Source organism: Psittacula echo (genome assembly GCF_963264785.1).
Source record: "Psittacula echo genome assembly, chromosome: 4".
Classification (NCBI taxonomy): Eukaryota; Metazoa; Chordata; class Aves; order Psittaciformes; family Psittacidae; genus Psittacula; species Psittacula echo.
Genome location: NC_137738.1, coordinates 50,147,886 through 50,175,630, shown reverse-complemented (window position 1 = coordinate 50,175,630; position 27,745 = coordinate 50,147,886). Strand labels below are relative to the sequence as shown.

The 27,745-nt window shown below is 40.1% G+C and overlaps 1 protein-coding gene across 1 annotated transcript in view; it reads right to left on the bottom strand.

Annotated features, from left to right (window-relative positions):
* Window positions 1-1,219: 1,219 nt before the first annotated feature.
* Window positions 1,220-27,745, bottom strand: part of SAMD3 (sterile alpha motif domain containing 3) — a 37,656-nt gene continuing 11,130 nt past the window's right edge. Inside the window, exons 4-10 of the mRNA XM_080616066.1 lie at window positions 23,965-24,150; window positions 23,573-23,657; window positions 18,450-18,617; window positions 4,472-4,675; window positions 3,932-4,103; window positions 2,197-2,279; window positions 1,220-1,946 (exon numbers count right to left, since the gene is read on the bottom strand). Of these exons, the coding sequence (XP_080472192.1) occupies window positions 1,662-1,946; window positions 2,197-2,279; window positions 3,932-4,103; window positions 4,472-4,675; window positions 18,450-18,617; window positions 23,573-23,657; window positions 23,965-24,150 (1,183 nt within the window). The 3' untranslated portion in view covers window positions 1,220-1,661. The remainder of the gene's footprint in view (window positions 1,947-2,196; window positions 2,280-3,931; window positions 4,104-4,471; window positions 4,676-18,449; window positions 18,618-23,572; window positions 23,658-23,964; window positions 24,151-27,745) is intronic.

Below are 27,745 nucleotides of genomic sequence, written 5' to 3'. Positions count from 1 at the left end.
CCATATAGTTTATATTCCTTCACCCTCTGTCTCTCTTGTGAGCCAGCTCTGTAGCCTGCAGTCAGAACCAGTGAAGAGATTTGCTGCTCTACAGAGATTATTTGGAGGTAAAAAAGTACTGTGGTTTAAGAAATGGATTTGAGTTAGAACCGTTCACAAAATTTAGAATAAACCTCACTTAAATGGTACAGAGACCAACCTGCTATTCATACAGCTATCACAACAGTGAGGACATGAATAATCCTTACTTTTGTATCCAATGCGATGAAGTAGCAGAGTGTAACCACCTCTGTTACAAAAACTATACCCAACAAATTTATTTATAAACTAAAACCACTGAGGACATCTACTGAATCTTTAAAACGGCTGTTGGTATTGGTTTGTATGTTGTGCTGGAGGTAGCCCAGCCGTCACATAGGTAAAAGTTGTCCCCTGATTTCCATGAAGCCACATGAAAAATACTAAGACTTCAGTAAGAAAGCCTGGCCATCAGATGCAGTGAGCTCCCCTTATCCTGCAGGATCTCCCAGTGTATTCTCTGCATTGGAGTCACCCCTGCACAGCTGAGCTTTAACGAAACAGCTGTGGTTTTCTAGGCTGTGTGTTTGAGTGTTTAAAGAATGATGGTGCCCACAAACACTGCTTTGCACCTGCACAGACATTTTTAGAATGGGTAGGAGATTGATCTCTGGTAGAAGCAATGTTTTAATAAAACTCCATTTTGATTTCTAATTTCATGCAGTGAGTCATGTTTGGGGGCTGTTGCTACTGTCCATCACTAGGTGTTTGTCCAAAGCCATGCACTGTCAGGCAGTGGGATTTTGACATGCAGGAGTTAGGAGGAATGTGTTAGGGAGAAAAGAAGGCTGTGGAAAAAGAGAGGAGAGGGCCTCCAGTCTGTGTGGGCAGACATAGTCATCATGTGGAGAAGGCCAGCTTGTTCTGGGGAACAAATTCAGGAAATGAGGCTTTCTCTCCCCAGCGCCAAAGCTGTGGTTACAAACACACATGGCAGCATCCCAGATAAGTCATTCTTGCTACTTTGAGAACTCATCTTAGAATCCTTATTTAGCAAATTCAGGATTAATGTAAAAATAAAAAGGTTTTATGCATGGAGAGAATACTAGAAACATATCTTCCTGCAAACTAAAAGTCAGGCCCACCATTTTAAAATACAAAAATTATTATAGTAGGCTTTTAGTGATGATAGTATAATGAAATGATGGTAAAAAGGAAATCTTTAATTTGTACTACTTCAAAATATTAACTGTATTAGTATCTGAAGCAGTGAAGTGCTCACATTGGCTCACAATGTGGTTTTTAACATTCTGAGGGTCAAAATATTATCTGAATTTGCCAAATGCTCCATATGGAAAAATAATACATGACACATGCAGTAGTCTAGCAAATTTTATTATCTCTAATGCCTCTAGACTGCTCTAGAATTTCCATTTAAAATAATGAAAATGCTTAGGTTTAAATCGTAAAAAGTAGCTAGTACAATTAAAAAAAAAAAAAAAAGGCATTATTAAACATAACTGTTATAAATATACACACACTTTCACCAGAAAGAATGGCACTGATTTATCTTCACAACAGAGGGATTTATTTTGACAAAAGAAATTTGTCAAATGCTTCTGAGGGGAGTGTTGTGTACACCATCAGATACTGGGATAGTTGGGTGCCTCCAGCTCTCTCTTTACCTGGGTGAACAGGGATGCTGGGCTCCTCACCTCGAAGACCAGGGACTCCAGGAAGTTCAGTGTCCTGTGGATTCTCTTTGGGCATGGGATATCAAACACACGAAATGCAGCCACCAGCGCTGCCAGGGCCATGGTACAGTCATCAAGATGGGCTAGCTCTTCTCTTTCTACATATAGCACAAACTCACATGAATTCACGTGGAAAGGATTTTTTACTTCCAATACTGGTGTCACTGCCTTTACCTAAATTAAAAAAAAGACGATTTCAAATGATGACACAGCATTGCTTTGGTGAACAGGTCAGAGAATTAACTAACACTAACAACACTTTTAAATTTAGCTAGTATTTCTATGGCTATTTGCCATCCACCCAAAAGACAGACTAACGTCAACCTTCTCCAGGAACTAAGCTGAGCAACCAGAAGGCCAAGTGATTCACCCAGGCAGCTGATACAAGGAAGAGAGACCAAGCCTGCTGTGCTCTGTCTCCTACCTCCTCATTCACAGCAGCAAACAGACTGGAATCATCTCCAAAGACATCTGGCAGGAGTAGACATGCAGCAGTCATTTTCATATCTGTCAAAGGCAAGGATTTCTACTAAATTACAAATGCAAACATTCTAGCACTGCAGTATGGTCCTGGAAAAGCAGATTGCAGCCTATATAATAGCTAACAGCTCAGCAGTGGAACTGTTCAGTCCATTTTGAAGAGTAGCTTGTACCACATTGAAGGTTTAGGCACCTCAGCAGGCAAAGGGTATTCAAATAATTCATGGCACCGCTACTCAGTATTGCAATTAAATTTCTCTCACAATAAGTAAGTAGGCCTTTGGGTTGCTTCTGTTGGGGTTTGCAAGCTGAGTAGACCTCCTGCACCCCCCATCCGTGCCCACACTCTTCTCTCCCTAGTAAATCAGATATTTCTGGGGAGTCCTGGTGCCAGAGGACTCCACTTTGAAGGCTGTGGTACGAGCTGGTGCTGCAGGGCCTCCTGGGATATGGTATGTGCTACCCTCTGGTTCAGTTATTACTGACTGTAACATCTTTCTTGCAGGTCAGGCTTCAGGTGCCATGCATTTCACTGAACCTGTCTTGTCAGGCATTTATTACCTAGGTGCCAGGTCAAGTTGTTTGTGATAGAAAAACAGGAAAGTAACGGCCTTGGGACTTTACTAAGATGTTGAGTTAAAACTTTGCATAAGAATACGGAAAATTACTTACGTCCATAACTTTCTAAGGCAAAAGGTATGAGTAGAAAGTCTATAAACGCTTTCTGGATTAGGCTGCCTGCTGACACTTTTTTATCTATCATGAGCTACTGAGTACTCATGGCTTTAAGCTTAAAGGAAGAAAACCCCAGTATTTTAACCTACTCTGCTGGCTTCTTTAAGAAATGGCCTGGTAATAAAAGGAGTGAAACTGCTATAGGAAACACATTTATTCCTACTGTGTCACTTTTGATTTGACATCCTGGTGTTATGCCTGTGTGATAGAAAATGACAGTCTAAGGAGCACTTCTCACAGAGCTAAGCTCAAGCATAAGCACTGACAGCTGCAGTTTGGGAAGAATAGTGATTTCGAGTAACTGCTTCGAAGGTTTTGCCCTTGCAGAACTGTGCTCCCCAGACTTCTCAGACTGAAAGAAGTTGAGTGGCAGCGAGTGCTTTACTCCCTCACAGCCAGGAAGTTGAATGCTTCAGGTTCCTGGACCTCTTTGCATGACTGTGGTACCTGCTCACCAGAGGTACCAGTTTGCGTACTGATTCCTGCAACGCGTCTGCAGAGATGAGGCATTTGAAACACAGTGGTAATTACTAGTTTTATTTCACTGGGATGACGAGTTCACCCGTAGAAACAGTACCTCTTTTTCTAAAGGAAATTATCTCTTTTTATGAGACTATTTCTAAACCAGAAAATTTGTTTTCTGTGTGTATTTTTCGAAAATAATAAGCACTCCTTTACATATCCAGAAATATGTAACTGCTTATCTAGATATACTTATCCTGCAGTCTTCCATTCAATTAAAAGTTTCAATACCCGACTTAATTTTCCTAGTAATTCATTAGCTTTTATTCTTAATGCTTCCGCATCACTGTGTATTTTTTCAGGCAACTGTGACATTTTTAATTTGTTTTTGCAGTAAGATTGGAGCTAGTTTAGTTACATAAGTAAGAACAATTAGCTACAACAAAACTCTGATATTCAGAGCATAGAAGATTTGTACTGACATTTCAGAATGTCTTGCTCTGTGTGACGCTTCAGATTTTCTTGCAGCATAACGTTAATCGGATTGTTCCTCACCGCATACAAAGATAATATGTTTTCTGAATAAATCTCCAAAATCTCAACTGTTTTCTTATAAATGTCCATGTGTGTGAGAAGCTGGAACTCCCTAAAGAGCTAAAACAGAAACAAATATTTGGTATTATTGCAATCCTGGGAACTGAAAACAGTAAAACATGCACACTTTGAAGACAGGATAAAACTAGCTCAGTAAAAAAAGATTATAAATCAGAGGGGATGGTTTAATTTTTTTTCTAAGCAAGGAAGTAATACATCAAGTAACATCAAAATACTGCAAATAACACACTGGTGTTGTGTGTGGTGACTGGTGAATCTTTCAAAGTGGTCTTAACAGCAAAAACGTGAGTTAGGTTAAAGAGAACAATGTTGGATACTTCACTGGAAACACGCAGTCAAACATGTGCCTATAGTTATATCACATCTATAACACAAAATGCAATGTCATTATTAAAAATAGCTATTACCTGATAAGGGCATCTTAAGAAAGGAAATAGTCTAAGAATGTCTTTTAAAGGTGCCTTATCACTGATCATCTTTCTGCGCATTTCAATTGTCACATTCATTCTGTTATCCACTTCTTTCCAGTTCCTCTGAGTTTTCAGATATTCTTGCTTAAGCCATTTAATGTGTACATCCATTGCACTGCCTTCAAGATGAACTGGTTCTTCCTATTAAGAAACAAAGGACAGAATTGTGACAAATCACAATTTTTATCTGATGTGGCTTGTGATTTGAGTGTAGTCATCGTATAGAAACGCTCAGCAGAAAGTACCAGCTCTGTGGACTCCCCTTCATGTTCTAATAGTTAAATGAAGATCTGTTTTCATATAATACTATAGATATCAGCCAAGTCTCCCAAGCTTAAATTACATATTTGAGGATATTAATGAAATTCCTAAGCCTGTGTCTGGTTTGTCTAATTGAAGAAATAGTATTTTCTTCTTACTCACACAGGTCCTAAAAGCAGGACAACAAACTTCCACATTTGTGCAACTAAAGTATTTACCTCCAAGGAGACCAGCTGAACTCAGATAACTCTTAATGAAAAACATGACCAAGCAGTTTGACTGTTAGTGTATTCAAAAAGTTATTTTGTAGTTAAAGATTGCTAACAATCTTCTTCAAAATTACTATTATTATCCATGGTTTAATTCCAAACCCAGTAATTTATAAGAACAGGAGTGGCTATACAAAGGAGTAGTAAATCAGTGGCAGTAGCCTGGAGCTGTTAAGTTTCTATCAAAGGATGCAGTGAATTTGCTCATTGAAACAAGCTGAGATTATGTACAGGTACACTGTTAGTACAGCTACTGCTCTCAGGCTGCATTTAGCCTGGCTTTTCCCATGTGTATTATCACTGATGCAGCTGTTCTGTCAGTGGTGGCCTGTAGGTCAATGTCAGGGGGAGCTGAAACACTTCATCCTGTTCCCCAGAACGTTTAAGACAGAGTGACGAAACATTCAACATCCAAAACTGCTTCACAGTGCTATGTATGTGCAATTAAACTATCCAGTTTAATTAACATCCTTTCTTAAATTGTGCATATGGCACTCCAAGAATGGTTGCACAACATACACAATTAAAAAACCTGTCTCCCTCCCAGTATATATCTGTGGATTTCAATAACCATAGGGATCACAGAAGAAAATAAGCTCTACATGCAAGACAGGTACCTACTGTGACCCCGCAGGTACTCCCCTGGCCGGTGCTAGGCTGCTGTATTAGCACAGTCTGCACTCTTTCTAACAGAAGACTTTAATCTGGATTGCATTACAAGAGTCATATTTGTTCATGACCAACTTGAGTAGGCATTCCTACCTCCCTCCTCACTGCACAGGGACAGAGGTGGTGGGTCAGACGATTTAAGTCCCATACTCTACCTGGCTGAGTGCTGGGAAAAAGAATTGTAGAATCATGGAACAGTTAGGGTTGGAAAGGACCTTAAGATCATTTAGTTCCAATCCCCCTGCCATGGGCAGGAATGCCTCGCACTTAACCAGGTTGCCCATCTTTGTCCAGCCTGGCCTTGAACACTGCTAGGGATGGAGGATTTACAGCTTCCTTGGGCAGCCTGTTCCCGTGCCTCACCACCCTCACAGTAAAGAACTTCTTCCTTATATCTAATCTAAACTTCCCCTGTTTCAGTTTGAACCCATTACCCCTTGTCCTATCACTACAGCCCCCAATGGAGAGTTCCTCTCCAGCATCCTTGTAGGCCCCCTTCAGATACTGGAAGGCTGCTATGAGGTCTCCACGCAGCCTTCTCTTCTCCAGGCTGAACAGCCCCAGCTTTCTCAGCCTATCTTCATAAGGGAGGTGCTCCAGTCCCCTGATCATCCTCGTGGCCCTCCTCTGGACTTGCTCCAACGGTTCCATGTCCTTTTTATGTTGAGGACACCAAAACTGCACACAATACTCCAAGTGAGGTCTCAGGAGAGCAGAGTAGAGGGGCAGGATCACCTCCTTCGACCTGCTGGTCACGCTCCTTTTGGTGCAGCCCAGGATACGGTTGGCTTTCTGGGCTGTGAGCGCACACTGCCGCCAGCTCATGTTAAGTTTCTCATTGACCAACACCCCCAAGTCCTTCTGCACAGGGCTGCTCTGAATCTCTTCTCTGCCCAACCTGTAGCTGTGCCTGGGATTGCTCCGACCCAGGTGTAGGACCTTGCACTTGGCATGGTTAAACTTCATAAGGTTGGCATCAGCCCACCTCACAAGTGTGTCGAGGTCCCTCTGGATGGCATCCCTTCCCTCCGGCGTATCAACCGAACCACACAGCTTGGTGTCATCGGCAAACTTGCTGAGGGCGCACTCAATCCCACTGTCCATCTCACCAACAAAGATGTTGACAAGACTGGTCCCAACACCGATCCCTGAGGGACTCCACTCGTTATCGGTCTCCAGCCGGACATCGAGCCATTGACCGCAACTCTTTGTGTGCGGCCATCCAGTCAGTTCTTTATCCACCGAGTGGTCCACCCATCAATTGATGTCTCTCCAATTTAAAGACAAGGATGTCGTGTGGGACAGTTGTCAAACGCTTTGCACAAGTCCAGGTAGATGACGCCAACTGCTCTGCCCCTGTCCATCAGTTTTGTAGCCCCGTTGTGAAATGCCACCAAATTGGTCAGGCAGGATTTCCCCCCAGTGAAGCCGTGCTGGCTGTCACCAATCACCTCATTGTTTTTCATGTGCCTTAGAATTGTTTCCAAAAGCATCTACTCCATGATGTATAAAGTAAGGTTGTGTATGTAGTGGCACCTCCCCTGAGTTCTGTGAAGACTCCACTGAACGGGAGTTTGTGGACTCCCAAGGGTTATGGCTTTAGATTTAATAGCCTTCAGTAGATTTTTTCATTCCATTATTTTTCCCAGTCACTTTTCCAACTCTCATACATCCTTCATTAAATTCAGTGGTTTAACTGTGCACTGTCAGAAAATATTTTGTTTTTCTCTTGCTGCTTCTGCCTTCTAATTGTCATCTGGATTCAAAACCTATTCACCATCTTCTTGCCACTGTAGTATAGATATGTTATATTCTGTCCTTGGCCACCTCTTTCCCAGCCGAGATTGTCTTAAAGTATTAAATCATTCCACATAGAAAACCCAGTCCAAACTTTCAATTATCCTTGTTACTGTCTTTGCATATCCTGTAATTTCACTACAGCCCTGTCATGGTTTAAGCCCAGGCCATAAATTAGAACCACGCAGTCTACTTACCTCCCCACCTTTCTTCCCTCCGCTCCTGGAGGGATGGGGAGGAGAATCGAAAGAATGCAACTCCCACGGGTTGAGATAAGAACAGTTTAATAACTAAGGTATAACACAAATCACTACTGCTACCACTAATAGTAATAATGATAAAGGAAATAACAAGGGAAGAGAATACAACACCTCACTGACCAGTACCTCGCCTCCACCCAGCAGTGATCTAGCCCTTCCGGGAACTCTCAGTTCTACATCCTGGGCATGACGTGCTGTGGTATGGAATACCTCTTTGGCTAGTTTGGGTCAGGTGTCCTGTCTCTGCTTCCTCCCAGCTTCCTCTCCTCCCTGGCAGAGCATGAGACTCACAAAGTCCTTGGTCAGGGTAAACATTTGAGCAGTAACTAAAAACATCACTGTTATCAGCGCTGTTCCCAGGCCGAAAGTCTAAAACACAGTGCTGCACCAGCTACTAAGAAGAAAAACTGACTGCTACTGCTAAACCAGGACAAGCCCTTAGCTAGTTCAGATGTTAAAACACCACAGCTGCATCCAGTGAAATAACATGCTCCCTTTTGTTTTTTTCTGCCATAATTCTGAGCATTCAATATATATTTTTGTACTGCTGCTTAGCATTATGCCAAGTTTTCTTTGGCATAATATAAAAATATCATTTGTGAATAGTAAGAATAAGCTCTAGAGTCCATCACTGTAAATGTTGTTAGGACTGGGTTTTCTCTTTGTGCCTTACTTTTCATCTAACACTCTCAAAATTTATCTGTTGTTTTTTTGCACTGTCACTCAGTAGCATGGGGTCCTTCTGCAGTTCTTCAGACAGTTTTTTGTTGTTTCTACCCTCAGTAGCATCACCCAGTGTGGTCAGCCAACTATCCTCCTTTTTCCACACCATTTAGAAATATATTGAACTGCTTGAACTAAGCATTAATAATTTTTCTGCTGTAAAAACCAGCTATTTCTGCCTCACCTTCTTTGTTCTAATTTATTCATGCAAGGACCTTCTTGCTTTACCTTTTTGCTTATCCTTCAGATTATATCCTCTAGTAGTCTTTGAAATGCAGGTGGTGAAATCTCCTCTGAAGTTAAAGTAAATTCTATCGGTTGGATTTCCTGTGTCCTCAGGGTTGTTGAATACTACGAAGAATGAATGAATTTATGAAGAATTACTTCTTTTCACTGAAACTTTGTTGATTCCTTCCCAATGCGTTCATCTCTTGGGTCTACATTACAGTTCTTGCCAATTTGGCCAGTAAAGACAGTAGCTTTCTTGGTCAATGTGGTCCCTACCAACTGTGAATACCATTCTAGTATTCGCACATCTCCAAGTCAGCTGTTCATCTGTTCCTTAACCTGCTAACTTGCTCCAAGTTGGATGGACTGGCTCTTGCTTCAATACGACCACTGCCCAAAACCAAGGGCTGGTTTACTCCTGTCAGTCTCAAGATGCTCATGCTTTCTCACACATGTACACAGATGGTTAGGTTTTTTAATTACAGTTGTGTTTTTCACTCCAGGCAAAAGCTAGTTTGAAGTCTCTGACTCTAAAGAGCTGTTATTACTGCTCTGGGTCTGCTTCCAAGCCTCCTGCCCATAGAGCAGGAGCTTCTTCAGCCACCTCCTGTGGCTCATTTCCAGAGAGGCCATCACCTTCGGTGCCTCACTTGCAGAGGAAGGAAAGCAAAACAAACTCAATCTGGTGTGCTGTAACCACAGACAAACCGACTGTGTTGCTTAGAAACAAACACCAAGAACAAGTTATGACCTTTACTCCAGCTAAATTCTATCCCCCTTGTCAAGGCAAATACAGCTCAAGCTCTCAATGTAGTCAGCTCTGTCTTTGAGAGCTAGTTTAGCTAGTGATATTATTAATTATCTAAATGAGACTATTTGACATTTTTGTAAGCATCAGTGGCAAGCTACCAATAGAAATACAGCAGTAGTATAAGGAAGAATTGCTGTCAAACTTATCTTCTAGGAAAAAAATAATGTGATGGAAGACCAGACTTCATTGTGTAAATCATCCATTACATATGAGTAACACAAGCAGAAATCAGCATTAGAATTGGTTTTCTTGCAGTGTTCAGCCTGCTTAGAGCAATGATCATCTGTAACCTTTCCACCTTTATAAGCTCTATTTCTAGGATGAAGAAAGGTAGTTCTGAAGTGTAAGCTCTTTAACATAGCTTGTTTAAGCTAGTATTGTGTGTAATGGGTGTATATTTCCAGCCATAAAACATATCTTAAAAATTCAGGCAAGTAATAGAGCTGCAGAAATGTCCCAAATCCCTGGCAGCATTGTTTGGATATCAATTAATGACAGTTTTCTACTGGCCTTAGTAGGTGTTGCTGTTTCAGAGATTACTTCTTGTTTATAAAAGTGCAGTGGAAACATAACAAGTGAAGTTAATGTACTTTGAGGATGGGCAACGATGAGTATTATGTAAAATACTTGGGGTGTTGTAAAACAATGCTGCATGCAGTGTAAGAGCAGGTGAAAACTCAATTCTAGGGCTGGCATTAGCAACCAAAGTTGCTATGATCTGATCTTGACTATACATGATGGCTTTAATACAGTGACAGAGTGTGCCTTATATATTCTAATCACTTCATTTTGTCCCTAGACAGTTTCATTCCTACTGGGGAATACAAACAACATACTGTAGTATATAGTGCTATGCAAATATAGATCAGCTGATAATTGGGAGGATAGATTTACTGCATCATTGCATATTTCTAATTCCAGTTGATTTAGTGCAAGTGATCCATGTTTATCAGTAAAGAACAGAACACAACAATAAGACCTCACTGGTACATCAAGTCAAATGGCAGTGGCTGTCTTTAGCAGAACCAGTGTGGAATTAGAGAATAGTGACTTTAGATGTTTATGGATGAGTAGCTGTTTTCAGTCAACCTAGCTGAAAAGGGCAAAAGCATTCTGATTTATGTTCTTCATTATTTCTAAGCATAGTTTTATTGAAATACAATCTGAAGGTTTTTGATGGAGCAGGAAAGTTTGGCATCACTTGAATTCTACACAAACTATTTCTGACCTCAGGATTTATTAGATTCTAACATCAAAAAAGGTTATGCTTTTATTGAAAACTACAAAATACTATGCTTGCAGCAGAATGCATTTGGTAACTTGCTTCATAACTCAATCCCCATTATATTCAGACCTTCTTCCTATTTTGCAAATTTGCCTTTTTTCTAGTAAAGTGCAGTGAACTGATATTAACTCAGCCACATTTAAATGCATTAAAATGTTTTAACTTTTTCTTTTAGTTTTTCATTTGTGAACAAGTTAATTTTTAAGGTAAGTGGAAAGGTAACCAAGAATTTGCTTTCTTTTGTGGGAAAGAAATCATCTCAGGGGGACGCCATTTTGCAAAGAATCTGGGTTTGGAAAGCTGGTTACTGAAGCATTATATCAGCCTATCACATGCTGATTTAGAGAGGACTCTAGATCCTCTTCACTTTAACCATCAAAGTGAGAAAGCTAATTAGAGCACAGCAATATATAAGTAGAATTTTGACAGTAAAGTTAAAGCTCAATTATTAGCTCTATTATTTCAGTACTCAGAAAAGCAAGCCTATCTAGACCAAAGCCAGGAGCTCCTGTCTCCATGTCTGAAGAAAAGAAGCCAAAGCTAACCGTTCAGCATATATGCAGGACACAACTTAAAAAATAGCCACGTTCTTCAGGTCACCAACCTCCAGTGTTGATTGGCGATCTTTAATTATTTTTGTGTATAGACTTTTATCTTATTTAGCAATATACTAACCTCGTTTTCAATGTAAAGAATTTCCTTTCTTTTTAAATCATAAAAGTTCTATTTATTTTAAAAACATCTTTCTGGAACAAATGAGTATTTACCTCAATGCCTTTAAAAAACAAGCTGCCTTTATGTCACAAGCTCATGAGAAATAGAGAATAGAGAAAAAGGTCAAAAGGATGCAGAAAGGGAGTGAATAAGGTAAGCAGAGGATAGTCAGTACTTGTATGGCAGTGTAACCTAGACCTCGCCTGAGGGATGGTCCTGGAAATACTCTTAGTCCTTCTGTTGGACTCACACACAACAGGCGACAGCAACAAGGAGCCCATCCCAGACTGCCCATGCCCACAATCTCCCTGGACCTCTTGGCGTCTCAGATATCTGTAACTAAAGCCACTGGATCTAGAAGCCACATGGGTTGTAGGGCTCTTTGCCCACACTCCAGCTGCCTTCCCTAGTGACCCCCAATTGATACTCACAGTTCTACTTGGAACCATATACAAATAGGTTGTGTTAAGATGCTCACATTAAAGCAGGAAAGCATACATACAAAACCACAATTTATTTTCACCAAAACCTCAAAAAAACCGCTCCAAATCCTTCATGCTTCCCATCTCCAAAAGCAAGAGGCTCATTAGCCATTTGGTCAGAGACAGGTTTTTAAGTAAATGCCAAATTCCTTAATTTCTTTTTAACGGATCTTGATTTTTCCCATATGATATGAGATTACATTACCATATTCTTCTAAAAAGCCCAAGATAGAGGGACGTTTTTATGAGTCAGTGCTGCAAACAAGGAAGTGAAACTGCTACATGTCTTTGTGGGGAGGAATGGAGCAATTCTTATAAATGATGTTTATCTCCAAGGTCTAAGCTTTCAGTTACTGTTTAAAGCCAGCATCATAAATCCTTAAAGTCATTAATGTCAGTAACAAAGTAACATGACTGCCTAATCACAGTGATGGAAGTTCCTCTTGTGAGGACAGCAGGAACCTCTTCTCTTTACAAGGGTTTACAGCAGTTCCTGAATGGTAAATGTAGCCTACCCATTGCTATCAACAAAGATCAAGATCTCTTTTTTTTGAAGAATGCTAACAGAACCTACTGGTTCCTCAGTTTGAGAGGCTGAATTTAGATAGGACCAGCAGAGTTAAAGGGATCGATATAAGTGTCCTGGGTTCAGCAGCAGCAGTCAGTTTTTCTCTTTCTTAGTAGCTGGTGCAGCGCTGTGGTTTTGACTTTCGGCCTGGGAATAATACTGATAAAGCCAATGTTTTCAGTTGCTGGTCAGAATGTTTACCCTGACCAAGGACTTTGTGAGTCTCATGCTCTGCCAGGGAGGAGGAGAAGCCGGGAGGAAGCAGGGACAGGACACCTGACCCAAACTAGCCAAAGAGGTATTCCATACCACAGCACATCATGCCTGGGGAAGCAACTGGGAGTTACCTGGAAGGGCACGTTCTCTTTTCTGTCAGGCTCATTTCCGGTGGGCGGTATCGTATTCTCTTCCCTTGTTATTTCTCTTATCATTATTATTATTGGTGGCAGCAGTAGTGATTTGTGTTATACCGTAGTTACTGGACTGTTCTTATCTCAACCCGTGGGAGTTGCATTCTTTCGATTCTCCTCCCCATCCCTCCGGGGGGGGTGGGGGGACGGGAAGTAGAAACTGCGTGGCTGACTTGCCGACTGGCTTAAACCATGACAATAAGGACACTGCACTGCATGCTGTTGGTCTTTTCACTGCCAACCATGGATTCAGGTTCCTCACCTGGGATGCTTTGGAACTGTTTCTTTGACGAAATTCCTTTGGATGGAGACTAATCTGCTTGCTGGAAAAGGCAGAAACCATGCGATGGTAGTGAGAATCATCTCCTGCAACAACAGTGCCTCATAGACAGGTTCAGTGGTGCTGGCACTGAATGGGAGCTCCTTTTACACCATACATTGGGACTGGGTTGCTGATGTGTAGCAGTGTTAGTACAGCTGTTGTATTGCCTTTCATTATTACCGCTTTCGTCAGCTCCCAGCAGCAGCTAATTATATTTCATTTGAAAAAACATTTCAAGTTTTTCTTGCTAGATGCCAATGTATATGCCAAGTTCTGTTATTGCTTAGAACATTGCTGCTGCTAACACTTCTTGATTGCTGAGTCTACACCTGCATCAGAGTTAGCATCAATGTTCAAGGTACTTATGCAAGAAAACCTGACAGTAGCAGTTTCAGTGTCTTCTACCTGCCTAAACAAAGAACATGATGCTTAAACGCTCCCACTGGGAGTATAGTGGAACCCTTGATTCCTTGTTTGGTATAATCTTTTCCATTAATTGGGTTTTGTAGCTTCTTCTGGATGAGAAACAGTTTTCACAGGTAGTTAAATAAGCATAATGTGAATCTTGTATCTTGATTTTTGAATACTGAAAAGTGTGTTTTACTTTTTTGTCTGGAATATATAAAGACACAAGGCATCTTAAAAGCACAGTGTACAGAACAGTTTTTATTACCACTACTGTAAGGGACAGCCCTTTTTGTGTGGTGCCTTTCAGGTTCATCATAATGACATTTAGTTTTCTGAACACTGAAGCATTTTAGATCAGGATAAATGCTCGAACCAGGTATGATTTGCTAAAAAAAACCCAAACAAAAACAAACAAACAAACAAACAAACAAAAAACAAACAAAAAAAAACCCACCAAAAAACCCCAAACCCTAAAACCAAACAAAATGCTGCAGATTGATCTGGAACAAATCTGAATCTGAAAAGCAGGCAGTAAGCTGGACACCACTCAGGACCCATCTTCTTGCCCCATAGGGTAGAAGACAACTGAGAAGGCATCTCAACTGTGCCACCTCTCATATCCTAACACTGGACACAGACAGATGAAGCAACATGGGCAGACTGCTTTCACACAAAATTGACATGTAACCTTCTGCAGGATCCACGCTGTCTTGTACTCAAATTAGATATTTAATTAAAGCAGGCTCTGCTTTAGCTACATATACTTACCCTTTTGCGCCAGGCTGACTCTCAGAGCTAGATTACTTGCTAATGCTAACTGCAAACTTTCAAGGACACGTAAGTCGGTTTATATCTGATCACATTTGCCTTCTGATTTGTAAGCTATCAAATACACAACGTAAGCAAAATGGGTGAAATCTTATTTCCTCTACCAAGGGACAACCTGTATTTCACTTTTCAAGACTAACAAAATTCCAAAACTTGAAGTTCTGAAAGGGACAATTTGCTCTTTGATCACTACCCCTGTGATGACCAAGCTAGCATTTGAACCACATGGTTTCATCATATGGAAGCCAAACACCAGCTCTAACCATGCTTTCTTCTCCATCACCTTTTGCTTTTTGATAATCATCTGGCCGAAGATGCACACCAAAAGTGTCCTATCTTACTGTTCCTTCCTTGGCTCCCCCAAGTCTAGGGCCCTCCCTGTTACAACTGGCAAGAGGTGGTTTCTCTCATAGCCTAAAGGACCAGAAGCCCAGTAATTCCATAAAGATGCCATTTTGCTGTTAAAAAAAGAAAAAGAATAAGGTCAGTCAGAACAAGCCACTGGATGGCTGACTTTGAAGTAATCCCACTCTGGCTGTGGAGGGGAGACTGGCTTGCCTTATTCATTTTTGTGGTTTGATCACCCCTCTCATGGAAAGTACCTTCCATTTACAGATGAATGTCATTAAGATTAAAAAGCACTCTGCCCTAGATTACTGCAGCTCCAGGATATTTGACTGGAAAATGACTGAGAAGGATTCTCACCTCATAGCCAGAAAATTTGTTAATTAAGGCTTTCTTTATTTTCAAGTTCTAAATATCCCTCAGACATGGAGGCCCATATTAATGTCCAAACATTTTCCAGTGGTGGCTCAACTAGGGAGCATCATTTTAAGCAAAACATCCTTCAGTAACAGACACCTCCAGCATGGGTTTATGTGCTTGCTTACCATTGTTTTACAGCCCTGCACTTACTCAAGACCTTTGCTGTGATGATAGCACTCTAAAATGAGTATACACTTCAATCTTGCTTGAATATAATGCTCTGTAACAAGGAACACATCAGCAGATGTTTTAAAGAAACTGGGGAAAATGCCAGATGCTACATCTGGAAGCAATGCCCTACATGGGAAGCGAAGTAACACTCATGCTGTGTTTGGAGCAGGAATGCCTGTTGGCTGGTAACGGTGCTTGGTCAGGCCAACGGGCAGACATCATCTGTGGCTCTGAGTATATCCCAGAACACCATAGCAAGCATGTCTTGGCAAGCAACTGGTTTTTTTTTTTTCATGATGAAATAGAAAGTGTGGTTAAGGATTTCATTAGTAGTAATAACTTTATTACTCTTTTTATATGAAACCAAATGCCAGGTATACCAGTGAGGCATTTCTTACTAGTAAATAATTTTTTTATCAGTTTAATAACATTAACAATCCAAGACTATACTGACACAAAACACATTTGACAGAGTTACATCTTATGACTGTTCAGAAACTAAAGCTCAATACAGAAGTCAGCTGTTTGGCTGGTAAGTAGGTCATCTGTTGGGAACAGATGTGCTCTTTCATCTGCACTGCTTTCCAGTTGGCTTTGACCTATAATGCCCTAAATGTTCTACTCTGCCAGCTAAGAGAGAGTGTGATGACACAAAGGGGTTAGGAATCCTTCACTGATGATTCTCCAAGGGTTTCCTTAACCTGAAATTTGTTTCCCACCCTTTCACCTTAAATAATCCTGATGCATTGACTTCTAGTCCACAGAAGGATGATCTGTTCTTCCAGACATGGAAAAGGAATGAAGGCAAGGGAATCTGTCTAATGATAATTTCAGAATCATTTGGTTCTGTCTGTGGTATACGCTTCTAGATCAAGCATTTTTTTTTTGAAGACTCTGTTTAGCAGTTTAAATTTATCACAAAGCAGTTAGTGCCAAGATTGGCAGAAAGGTGCCTTTATGTGTGCCCCGAACATAAGAATGAAAACACCAACACTGCATTTGTTTAAAAGAATATTAAACAAATGTCTTGTTCAGCTATGCATATTTGTAATGACATAACTCAGGACCTTAGAGTCAGACACACCTGCTTTCAAAGTAGAAACACATTTGGAACTAAGAAAGTCACGACCCCCCAGTTTTGTGGGACTCGTTCTTAAGCCTTAATAGGCTCCATAAGTGTTAATTCTTGCATTTATACTAATTTTTATTTATATTCATGATACAGGAAAAATCATGATACAGGAGAGATTGGAAGAGTTGACAAAGCCCTGGGTGACACAGTTTAGTGTGAGGTGTCCCTGCCCATAGCAGGGGGGTTGGAACTAGATGATTTTAAGGTACTTTCCAACCCTAACTATTCTATGATTCTATGATTAGGGGTACTCAGCATCCTCTTGCCCCCTTCAAGTTTAACTCTTATTTGCTTACAACATTAACACTAGCAGAAAATGCCTGGGACTTTAGAAGAAATCAATCATACTTTCTTCTTCAATTTCTAAAGCAAACAAGGAATGACCAGTGATGGTTTTGGACAGTGCAGTTAAAAAGAGCGATGACTCTAGGCACAGCACAATGCAGTTATACCTTCTCCACAGAAAAATTAAGTTGAGCATATAGTCACTACAAGATCATTGCAAAGCCCTTCTCAGTTACCTGATGTGACAAAAGAGATCCACCCCTTTCCAAGCATTAGTGGATAAAGGATGGCTAACTCTTGGTGTATACACAAACCCAGGAAATTATCATTTCTCCTTTACTGCATGCAAGGCTGTTTATTGTTTTGCACCCAAATTAAAGGTTTCTTGCTTCACACGTTCTGCAAACCTTCCAATTAAAGCAGGCAAAAAGAGGGAAGTATTTATTTCTGCACACATTAACCAAAAGCGGATAAATAGAAAATATTGAAGCTCAAAAACAACAAAACAAAGAAACAAAACAAAATGCACACACACACAAAAACCCAACAAAAAAAACCCCACAGCAAAACCCAACAAAACCTCAAAAAAAAAAAAAAACCCACAAAAAAACCCAAACCCCCCAAAAACCAACAAGCTTTCATCCCCCCAAAAAACAATGAAAAAAACCCCCAAACATGTATGTGCATTTTGGATAGAAAACTACAATTGCCTTCAAACACATGGGCAACATATGGACAAATGCATCCAGCAAACTACTCTTGCTCCCCTAAATATCATGTGTCTGATTAAAGAGCAGGGTGGACGTGTCAAGTAAAGCCAAATATCTGCTTACCTATCATCTTTATCACATTCTTACAACTGTTTAAGTTTTACCACATTTTAACTGCAGCACAAGGAAGTGTGGGGAGTGCTGGTGAAGCGTAACTAGAACCTTAATGTATTTATGAAAGTGTACAGATTAATTAGAATACTTCAAACACTTACTGGACAGTGATAATTCTCCAAATTCTCTAGCTACAGGGAGATACAGCAGCTGCACATAAAAGCATTCCCGTGTATATCAAAGATCAACACAAACAGTTTTTATATAACAGTGCAAGGTGAAAGTAGTATATGGCCATTTGCTACCAGCTCAAAAATCACTTTGTGTTCTTTTTTGTACAGTGGTTTCAGCTCTTAGACATGGGCCTCTATTGTTTTTCACTAATTGGAGGTGTGTAACCTAAAGCAGACTGGTAATACTGCATTTAAAAAGCCCCAGAATTTTCTGTCCAACTGGAAACTACTCTAAATGACAACAAATCTGCAAGACATTCCATACTGGGTTTAGCTCCACTGTTCATATTTGGTTCTCCAGAAATGGAAAAAAAATGTCAAGGATCTGGCTATAGAACAAATTCAATACAAAATGTGTTTAAATAGGATGAGATCACTCTGTTCTGCCCTTTAATGGCACATGGCCTTACTGTAAGCAGAAGAGCTGGAAGACACAGAACTCAGTTAAGCACCAAACCCAAAAACCTTACCTCTACTTGCACCTGGACATTGTCAGGTTTGTTTTCAGCAAATGAACATTTCCTGGTCTGTCCTCTCCTGTGGCCAAATTTGCATTTGTTCCTCAGGACTTGCTCATCATCTTCAATGGGTCTTCGCACATACTTGAAACGATCCTTAAGGGCCCGTTTCCACAGCAACTGCATGGGAAAAAATATTATGTCATTACCAGTATCTTTCTAAAATTTGCCCTGTTCCTAAAGCAGGTCACATTGTTTTATCTAATTCTACATTATAAAAAAGCATTTGTCATTAAGCAGAAAAAGTCTTTACAGGGTGGCATTAGCATACTGTGGCTTCAGGACTGAAGGAAACACAAGCACCTGCGGTATAAGACCATGGCAACTAAACAGCCAGGCTACAGCACCACCATAGTTTGTTAAAGATGATGGCAAATGAACCTAAGGGCTAGATTTATCCGATATAATCAGGTCTGTCTGTGAAATTGCAGTTTGCTTTCTTTTTCTCAGCTCTTTCTTTGGGATGCTCCATTCATGACATCAGGTCGTGAAGCTACACAGTGAATCGGATCATGCCACAGAAAACTAATGGGGTTTTTTGAGTGGGCTATTTTTCCTCTTCCTCTGACAGCATCTGCCTGGTTGTATAGTTGTATGATTATTATATCTAACACAAGGGAGTGGGAATAACACAGGGGAATGCTCCTGTTTGCAGAGAGCCTACAGTTGCACTGGATCAAGTGTCCTATTAAACAGAAATCAAAATTTCTGAATTAAAAGGACCGTTTAAGTAGGTCCTAGTGTTTGTGAGACTCCTCAAGATGTATAAATTGCAATTTAAAGCAGTTCTTCGCTGCAAGTAGATGCAGACCCTGTTTAGTGGAGCCATTCATCACTCCCTGGCAGCCAAAGATGGAGTTTATGTGGCCCCACTGCTTCTATCACACTTGTTTCCTTTTTTACTTAGGTACTGAAAATTCACTTCTGAAAACTGGATGGACGGTAAATTCCTTGTGCATCCTTATGGGCCTGTTTACCTGCAGTCCCTGGCTGGGCATCCTGTGGTGGGACCCAGCTGTGCTAACTACCAACACATGGAGAAGAAATTGCAAAGCAAATACTGTTAAACAGGTCTGCATGCAAAACTGGCAATTGTGAATACTGGAAATGTTTCATCAGTTCCTCAAAAGCAACTGCTTATTCCAGTCACTGAGGGGTTTTCAACAGTCAGAGTGAACAAAAATTAGTCAGAGAAGTGACTTCAATGACAGGACATGGCAAGAGATATTCAAACAGTTGTTACCTCATTTTCTAAAATCAACTCCAATACTATACTCAGTACTACACTCAAGCCTGTACAGACTGACATACTGAAACAAATACAAACAGAAGAAGGATTACCCCAAATTTCTTGCCAATATTGTGACCTTTACTAATAAAAGTCACACGATTTTAAGGGTTAACTTAGGTGTAAACCAGAATTCAGTAAAAGAAGACAAGAAGTAGTGTCTTTCTTTGCAGCGAGTCTGACATGCCTGCCTTTCTCACCCACAGGATATGGTTAGGAGGGTTTCTTAATAGACAGTGGTGAAGGCAGCATGACTATGTCTTTCTCCTGCTGAGCATACTGCGCTCACCTCCCTGGGGCACTAGCTGACTTACAGGCCCTCAATCCTAAAAGCAAGACCTCTATAATGGTGAAAAATGATAGTGGAAAAGCTCCAAGGACAAAACTCCTGTAGCATCTACCTTGGCTCTTCTTGAGCAGACCTGGGCCAGCCAGGGCCCTTCCTGGGGGGATGCTTTCTACCACCCACCAATGAGCCCTTACAGAAGTATCATCTCACTGCCAGCCACGCCTGAACATCCAAGAACTGGAAAGAAAACAAACCCATCTGTATTTCTAGTACATAAACTCCAGACTTTGGATTCTGCCAGAAGAGGAGCCATGACATCATCATCCTGAATATAAGGAAAAAAAGCCACTGTTTCCAAAAGCAGTAAGGTGACAACACGCCTTGGAAATCCTGCTTGCTACCTGCCTGAACCATTAATGCTCCTAAATATGTTTACAGTTCTGTCATATGCATTTACATTTTGATGTAAATACCCCAAAATGACATGTCTAGCAACATTTATTTGGATCATTGTTATTTTAAGGCTGTTGAGAAGCAGGCAAAAAAACTTTAGCTTAATGCTTCTCTGAAGTCTTCAACAGATGTTAAAATACGTCAAAACACGGTCATCCCAGAATATATTAGCAGCTGACAATTTACATATCCTCTTAGTTGAGTTTTATGTTGTTTCTTGCTTTTGAAAACTTTTGTTTGGCTAGAAGACATTTTTACTTATTCTTCCACGACAGAATACGCTGACACCTATACAGAGCTTTAAATATCCCTCAGAGTTCAAAACATTCATCTGTTTCATCCTCTCACCCTCAGATAAATTAACAGTTCTAACTAAATCTATTTCTGTACTAGGATTCTCATAAGCTTAGCCAAGTCCCTTCTCACATACCTATGTCATGAATGAGACTGTGAGCACATACATTTATGGGGTTATCCTAGTGGGTAATGTGTCTTCTAAAAGGGATGCCTTTGTAACCGTTTTTTAGCTGATAACTTTATTTTCTGTTAATATCCACACACGCACTCAAAAAACCCCAAACAACCCACCAAAACCACCCCAGGAAGATTTACAATGCTTGTAAGGGAGCAGAAGGATTAGTCTGTGTCTATCTGACATAGGAGGGAAAGGATTACATGCAGATTAAAAGCAGTAATTTACTAGCGAATAATCATTTTGCGTGCAGCAGTTACATAAATCAGGCATGTCAGTCAACACAGGCATCCTGGGCTTCACTGGTGTCACGGCACCCCTTGGCAGCCCCAAGCTCAGAGGAGCTGCTTACGCAAAGCCCACTGGTAAGCTGTGTGGGTGAGACAGTCCTCTCTTTTCCTTCCTCATGTAATGTAAATACTTTAAACCGCACAATTTTCAACACTTTGGCTGAAATGAAATGAAATAAGGGCAGTGACTCTTTCCAAATGGTTGGTTGTAACCCTTGTAAAAAGGATAAATACAAATAGAACAGTATCTTGACAGTGGTCAATTATTATATTTTATTATTATTGCATTTTTCTTATATACTTTCAATGTACTATTAAAAAATTGTTATAATGTTTAATTATTATAAATAAACATGTTTAAGGCACTCAAAACCTCTCAATAAGCAATATTTTATGTCTTACAAGACCTGTGAGTCAATACCGTTATCAGGACCAGAAAGCCACAGGTTTAAAGTCCCGTGCAAGCCTGGGGCAATTTTAAAAGAAAGCCTACATAAACTTCACTTTTTTCAGCTGCTGAAGACTCTTTTCTGAGAAAAGATGAAGGAATGGTAGTTAGCCAATTTGGCTGCTGTTGTTCATTTGTTTCCTAAAAGCATCTGAATTCAGTTTTACTGCAAGCCTCATGCTAAGTAGCTCTGCAAATGTTGTAGGGTTTGTTTTAAGCCATTTTTCTTGTAACACACAACTATCTCTGATCAAGAAAAAAGAACTATTTATAGCCTTTATGATCATGAAGGAAGAACAAAATGTCTAACAGTATGGCAAATAAAAATAGCAATTCATTCTCACCCCCTCCTCTAAACTTAAGTATACAGACATACGCTTTTTTTCATGCCTCAACCAAGGCAACAAGAGAGGGGCCAACTTAGACGCGTTAGACTAGCAATATTGAGAAGTGCTAATTCCAGCTTCCTTGCTTAATTATGGTGGTTTCTTCCAGACATGCTTTCTAGTAAGCATGAGAGAAATATCAAAATATAAAGAACTACAACTCTGAAGTGTCTGCCCCATCATAATAACTTCTGCCAGCACCAGTTCTGGGATCAATCTGGAGAATGATGAGCCCTTATAACAAGGGAGTTCAAGTAGTTTCACCCCGTCTATGGTCCTGCTGCAATTAAAGCTCTCTGAAAGTCTGGCTTAAAAATATATTTTAAAAGTTAAAGGCTGCAAAAAGGTCTTTGGACCTGACCTTAGTGTCATCCCAGCTCCCCTTCACAAAGAGAGACTGATGAAGCCTTAGCATGACCCGGGACCGTGGCCAAGGACCCCCACTGGTGTATTCAGACAGGCGTCCTTATTGAAAATAAGGGTGGACTGTTGCACTCTCATCCTTCTGTTCCCTTTCTCCTCTCTGAGATGTGCTTGTTTTCTTTAGTTCCTTCCCTCCTACAATGCCTGGACTCAGGGGAGAACTAGAATAGCCACCCATTAATCCTCTCATTTTTTTGTTTTATTTTCGAAATAATTTATTTGGCTTTCTGCAGTAACGGCACACAAGAGAGATATTTATATACATTTAAAGCTAACAATCTCCACTGAGTCTCACAAGCTTTTACATGATGCTATAAAAGAATCACATGGCAAAGCAATGATGTGAAGTCAAAAGGTGAATACTGTCCTCTGAGACCATAGATATGTACCAGAGTTCACAAGAGTGAAAAAATGTAGTTCAAATTTAAGTCATCTCCTTCCACTGCTTTCTTTTCTGTCCCCACTGAGATCACAACCAGTGTTTTTAAATAATTATTTTTCTTTTAAATTAGGCCTAGATTCCAGACATACTTAAACCAGTGGTATTACTACACACTGTAGCTAGATATCTAACACACAAGCTATCACAGTAAATTGCAAGAGCCTCAGTCATGTTAGTCCTCATGAAATTTCCTAAAGACTCAGCTTCTATGTTTACAAACAAAAATAAGTCACATTTACTTAAATTTATGCTTGGGGACAATCAATCCAGAAAAAAAAGTACCCAACAATCAACCAGGGGCTTCATGTACAGGTCTGCATGATCTCATAGCGGCCTTGAGGAATGGCTATAACTGGATTAATTTTTAATTAAAATCATGAAAGAAGAATGTAATATGCCAAACATAAAGTGAAGCTTACAGCTCTGAATAGAGCCAGTATATAAGAAATCAATATTGATTTCCTCTGAGGTAGGTTATTTTCCTGTGATCGATTATGTGGAAAAAACCCCAAACAAATAAATAGAAAAACCCAAACAAACAAACCCTGTATTTTTCAAGATGAAGTACTCTTTACAATACTTACAAAGCCATTCCCATCTTCATCAAGGAAGGGGTATGCCTGCAGCAGAGCACTGACAACAATGTTATATTGCTGACTGTTTGGATACCTGTGCAAACAAGATGGAGATGTAAGAGGAATAGTTGGTATTCTAGACAGTACCAAACACTGTCTAGAGTCTATACTGAGCTACATTAAATTGACTATTTCTCAGACTATTGATTCCCCTCCAAATAACAAGGGGAACAGCCTTAAGGGCTGCATGAAATCTTCCTATTGGCTTCAACAAGTTTCAGGCCCTTAGCCTCCTCTATTTAAGCAAGCTTATTAAAAAGAATGGTTTTACATCCATTTGAAAACTTGTTTCTGCAGCCAATAGGTAATACCCCCAAATAAATCTAACAATGTTTACTCACAGGGATCCGTCTAAGTATTTTGTCATGTCTGCTTGTAAAAATTCAATGATTCTTATTCTCATACTGTGATCAGGGCATTTTTTTTCTGCTAATATGCACTTGACATCATAAGGGAAGTCTGGCAAAGCATAAGAACTTGTCCACTGCAGTGTCTTGTATCTTGCAAAAAATGATTTCAGATTTTTTCTGTAAAGGAAAAGATTATATCATCATGATCACATCCTTCTCCTATGGGAATGCAGACAGGCAAATAAAATACAAGCAAAAATTCAACACAAAGGAACATTGTTGCTATAGAAATTCAGATCTTCCTCTCTTGGTTTCTACATAAAGAATATCTACAAAAGCTGCAATCAATATGGGATTAAAACCAGATGTCAAATGTGAAACGTTATAATCAGCAGACACTAGAAGGTTGCCACTATCTGAAAGCAAAAGGCAGAGCAGAGGAAGCCACTGGGGACTTGCTACTGTTGCAAATAACTTTATCTGTCATCATTTATGTGTTTCCTACCAGTTCTGCTAACTTACTAATGAGAGTAAGACGAAGAGCTTAGTGAATAAAATACTATCCATGCCATTAGCTAAGACTGTCTTTCTAAAATGGAAAGCAGGGAAGGAATGAAAGCAATTACCATCAGCATGTGGCTGGAAATAAAGCAGGCACAGCCCTTAAGTACCAGCAGCTCCTCTCCCAAGACCACCATCAACACTGTCTACAGATGTCGCACCCCGCCTGGGGTGAGCCTTAGGCAGGATATCACCACTGGTTACCCAAACACTTCCCACCTCCAGAAAGCCTGCCAAACCCTAATTCTGAAGGGATGGAGGGAAAAGTAAAGATAAATTGAGTTGGAAGTCAATCAAGAGCCACCTTGAATCAAGATAGAGTGGTCCAGGCAGCCTTAGACAGCTCTCCACTCATAATGGTCCAGACAACAAAGAAATCTCAAATGAGAAGTACCAAAGACAACTAAAAAGTCCTGTTATGTTGGTGGTATCGCTACATTTTATGTTTAATTAAAACTGCAGAAAGCAATCTGGAAAAAATAGTAGATTTTTAAAAGAGTTTTAAAAATAAAGTAGTATCATTATAGATGAAAAATGTAGATGCTTACATGGTCTATCTAAATTAATCATCTGTAGTCCTTTTCTATTCACTAAGGAAACAAACACCACTGAAGGATGACAGAACAACCAAAGACAACTAAATCAGACCAGGCGTTCTCTCTTATCTATTTCCCTCTACTAATGATGAAGGAAATTCAGATAGGTACTAAAGTTGTTGAAATATGTGTTGTATATGCCTCAAGTTAAGAATTACCCACTTGGGGAATATAAGGGAAACCTCCCACACAAACACTTGTGGCTGGACTAGGCGTGCTCTGGTGTCCCTTCCAAGCTGAACTATATTTTGAGTCTATGAAAGTTATGGAGGGAAATACTGCTAGATTTCATCCAGTCAACAAACACAAGTTTTCACTCCTTAGATAAAAAATGAAAGTCTCTCTTGTAGCCTATAAGTGAGAGCTAGGTAAATAAATAAGAGCTGTGAACAGTTTTTTAGCAAGGCCTTCACTGAAAGGTTTTGCTATTCAGACTCTTTCAGATAAGGATGTTAAAAACAAACAACAACCAATGACAACCAACTACAATCAACACCCAAAAAGAAAAACAACAAAAACCATGGTACCCAATATCTTTAAGCTGGCAAAATGAACTGCAATACCAATGAATAAGCATTTGCAATAGCTTTGTTTACACCAGTTTGAAAGACTACTATATACCTGGGAGGCAACTCATTTTGGGCCAGTTACAACCTCAGTATCTTCTTGAGTGGATTAGCCTGTGACTTTCAACCTTGTTGACCTGGTTATGTTGCCACAACAACTTGGCATCTTTTAATGTAACTTGCAGGTTAGCAAAAGCTCTACAGCCATGACACAATTGCACCAAACCCAGCACTATGGCAAATTGCTATGCAGTGCAGACAGGAAAAAAAAAACAACCCAAAAAACCTCTCATCTAATTCTCACAGTTATATTCACAGTAGTAGCAGTACTCAGAGCACTACCACTTCCCCATGTAAAACTGGTACAAAATAGTCAGGGCTGCTGTCTCTCCAAGCTCAACAGATTGTATGGGACATAGATGATTAACAGTAGATGCAAATTGTGGTGAACTTCTATTAGTACTTTGCAGTCTCAAAAGAAGGAAAAGCTGTGCAAGAGTGACAACATATCCATATAGATACATTCATGTCCTTATTTGGTGATAAACTAATACACAATACACAAATGGGATTTTAAAACTCAGCCCAGATTCTGAAATCACTTGGAAATCCCTCCTATGCAAATAAAGCGCAGATGTTCAGTGTAGCATCGAGGAGCAATGTAGCCTATAAGTTTGAATCCTGTACTTTCACCAACATTACTGATGAAAGTGATGTAGCAGACATGCTGCAAGTTACTACATACTCTTCAACATGGTATATCATTTAAACTAGCTCAAAAATGGACGGAAGTTTAAGTATTTGGTAATTTGTATCTGAGCAGCACTGAAATCCTTTTGTTGCTAACATCAGTGAAGCTGCCCCGTTTTGAGAAGGCAGTTCAAAGTTTAGCAGGTTCAGTTCAGGCAAACTGAACTATACCCAGTTACTTGGCGAAATAAAGGTTTCTTGCACTTGGGATAGCAAACAGCCAGGGAAGCATGGGAACTCTCCCCTCTGCCAGTCCCTTCACATTTACCAGTACAACTAATACACTCCAAATGCCATTTCACTTCAGCTTTACCCAATACAAAATACTTCATTGCTGTCCAAATAAAATCCAAAAATTCCTTTAGCCTCCACAGGGCAAGAGATTAAATATTTTTCTAGTTTTGCTGGAATCATTGCTGTTGGGGAGGCATGTAAAGTATGTGCAGTAATATTTTACGGTGAAATAGAAGTTTATTTGAAAAGAGACGCCACTCCACACCACATCCCTGGAAAAGCTCGCATACAAATTTATTTAACTAAAAGAACAGTTCAGCTAAACTGTACATGCACTGGGATTTATGAACATAGCCAAGACCTTCTGTGATTATGGAGAACAGATTACAACAGTTGGAGATTTAGGTGCAAGCATACATAGCCTGTTTCTAACCAACCCTCCCTGGTCTTCCAGCTAACCTGAGACAGACACAAAATCCAAATCCCAAAACACAAATTACCACATCTTTTTTTTTTCCTCTCAGATCTGGAGACATTTGATGCTGTAACTAAATCTGATGGCTAGCTCCTGCCAAATGTCAGCCCCCTTCTCCCTCACTGTCATATGCCTCTACCCCTTTCTTACTGGTACTGGGAAGCCTCTAACCTTGTGTCAAGTTACTTCAAGAAGCTACAAGTGAAAAAATTCTCAATTTTTCCTCACAGTTTAGTTTTCTCACAGTTTAGGTTCCCAAAATGTCTCCCCATAGGCAAGAGAAAGCAAATGAAGCAAGATTTATGTTTAACTGCAATATGGAACTGCATGCTAAGAATCATCTCCTCAGCAAGGCCACAACTAGTCACAGAGCTGTTGATCCCTCAGCTTTTGTAGATGACCATTTTACTTACTGTACTAAGTCACATCACTGTTTCACACAGCTATTTCTTCCTCTGGCCCCATTACATTGCTCACGCGCAGCATATTTACCAAGACAAAAAAGTGTAAAATAACATCATTTTGAGGAGAGCCATTTGTCTCCTTCAGCTGGGAAAAAAACCAACAAACAAACCAACAAAAAACCCACC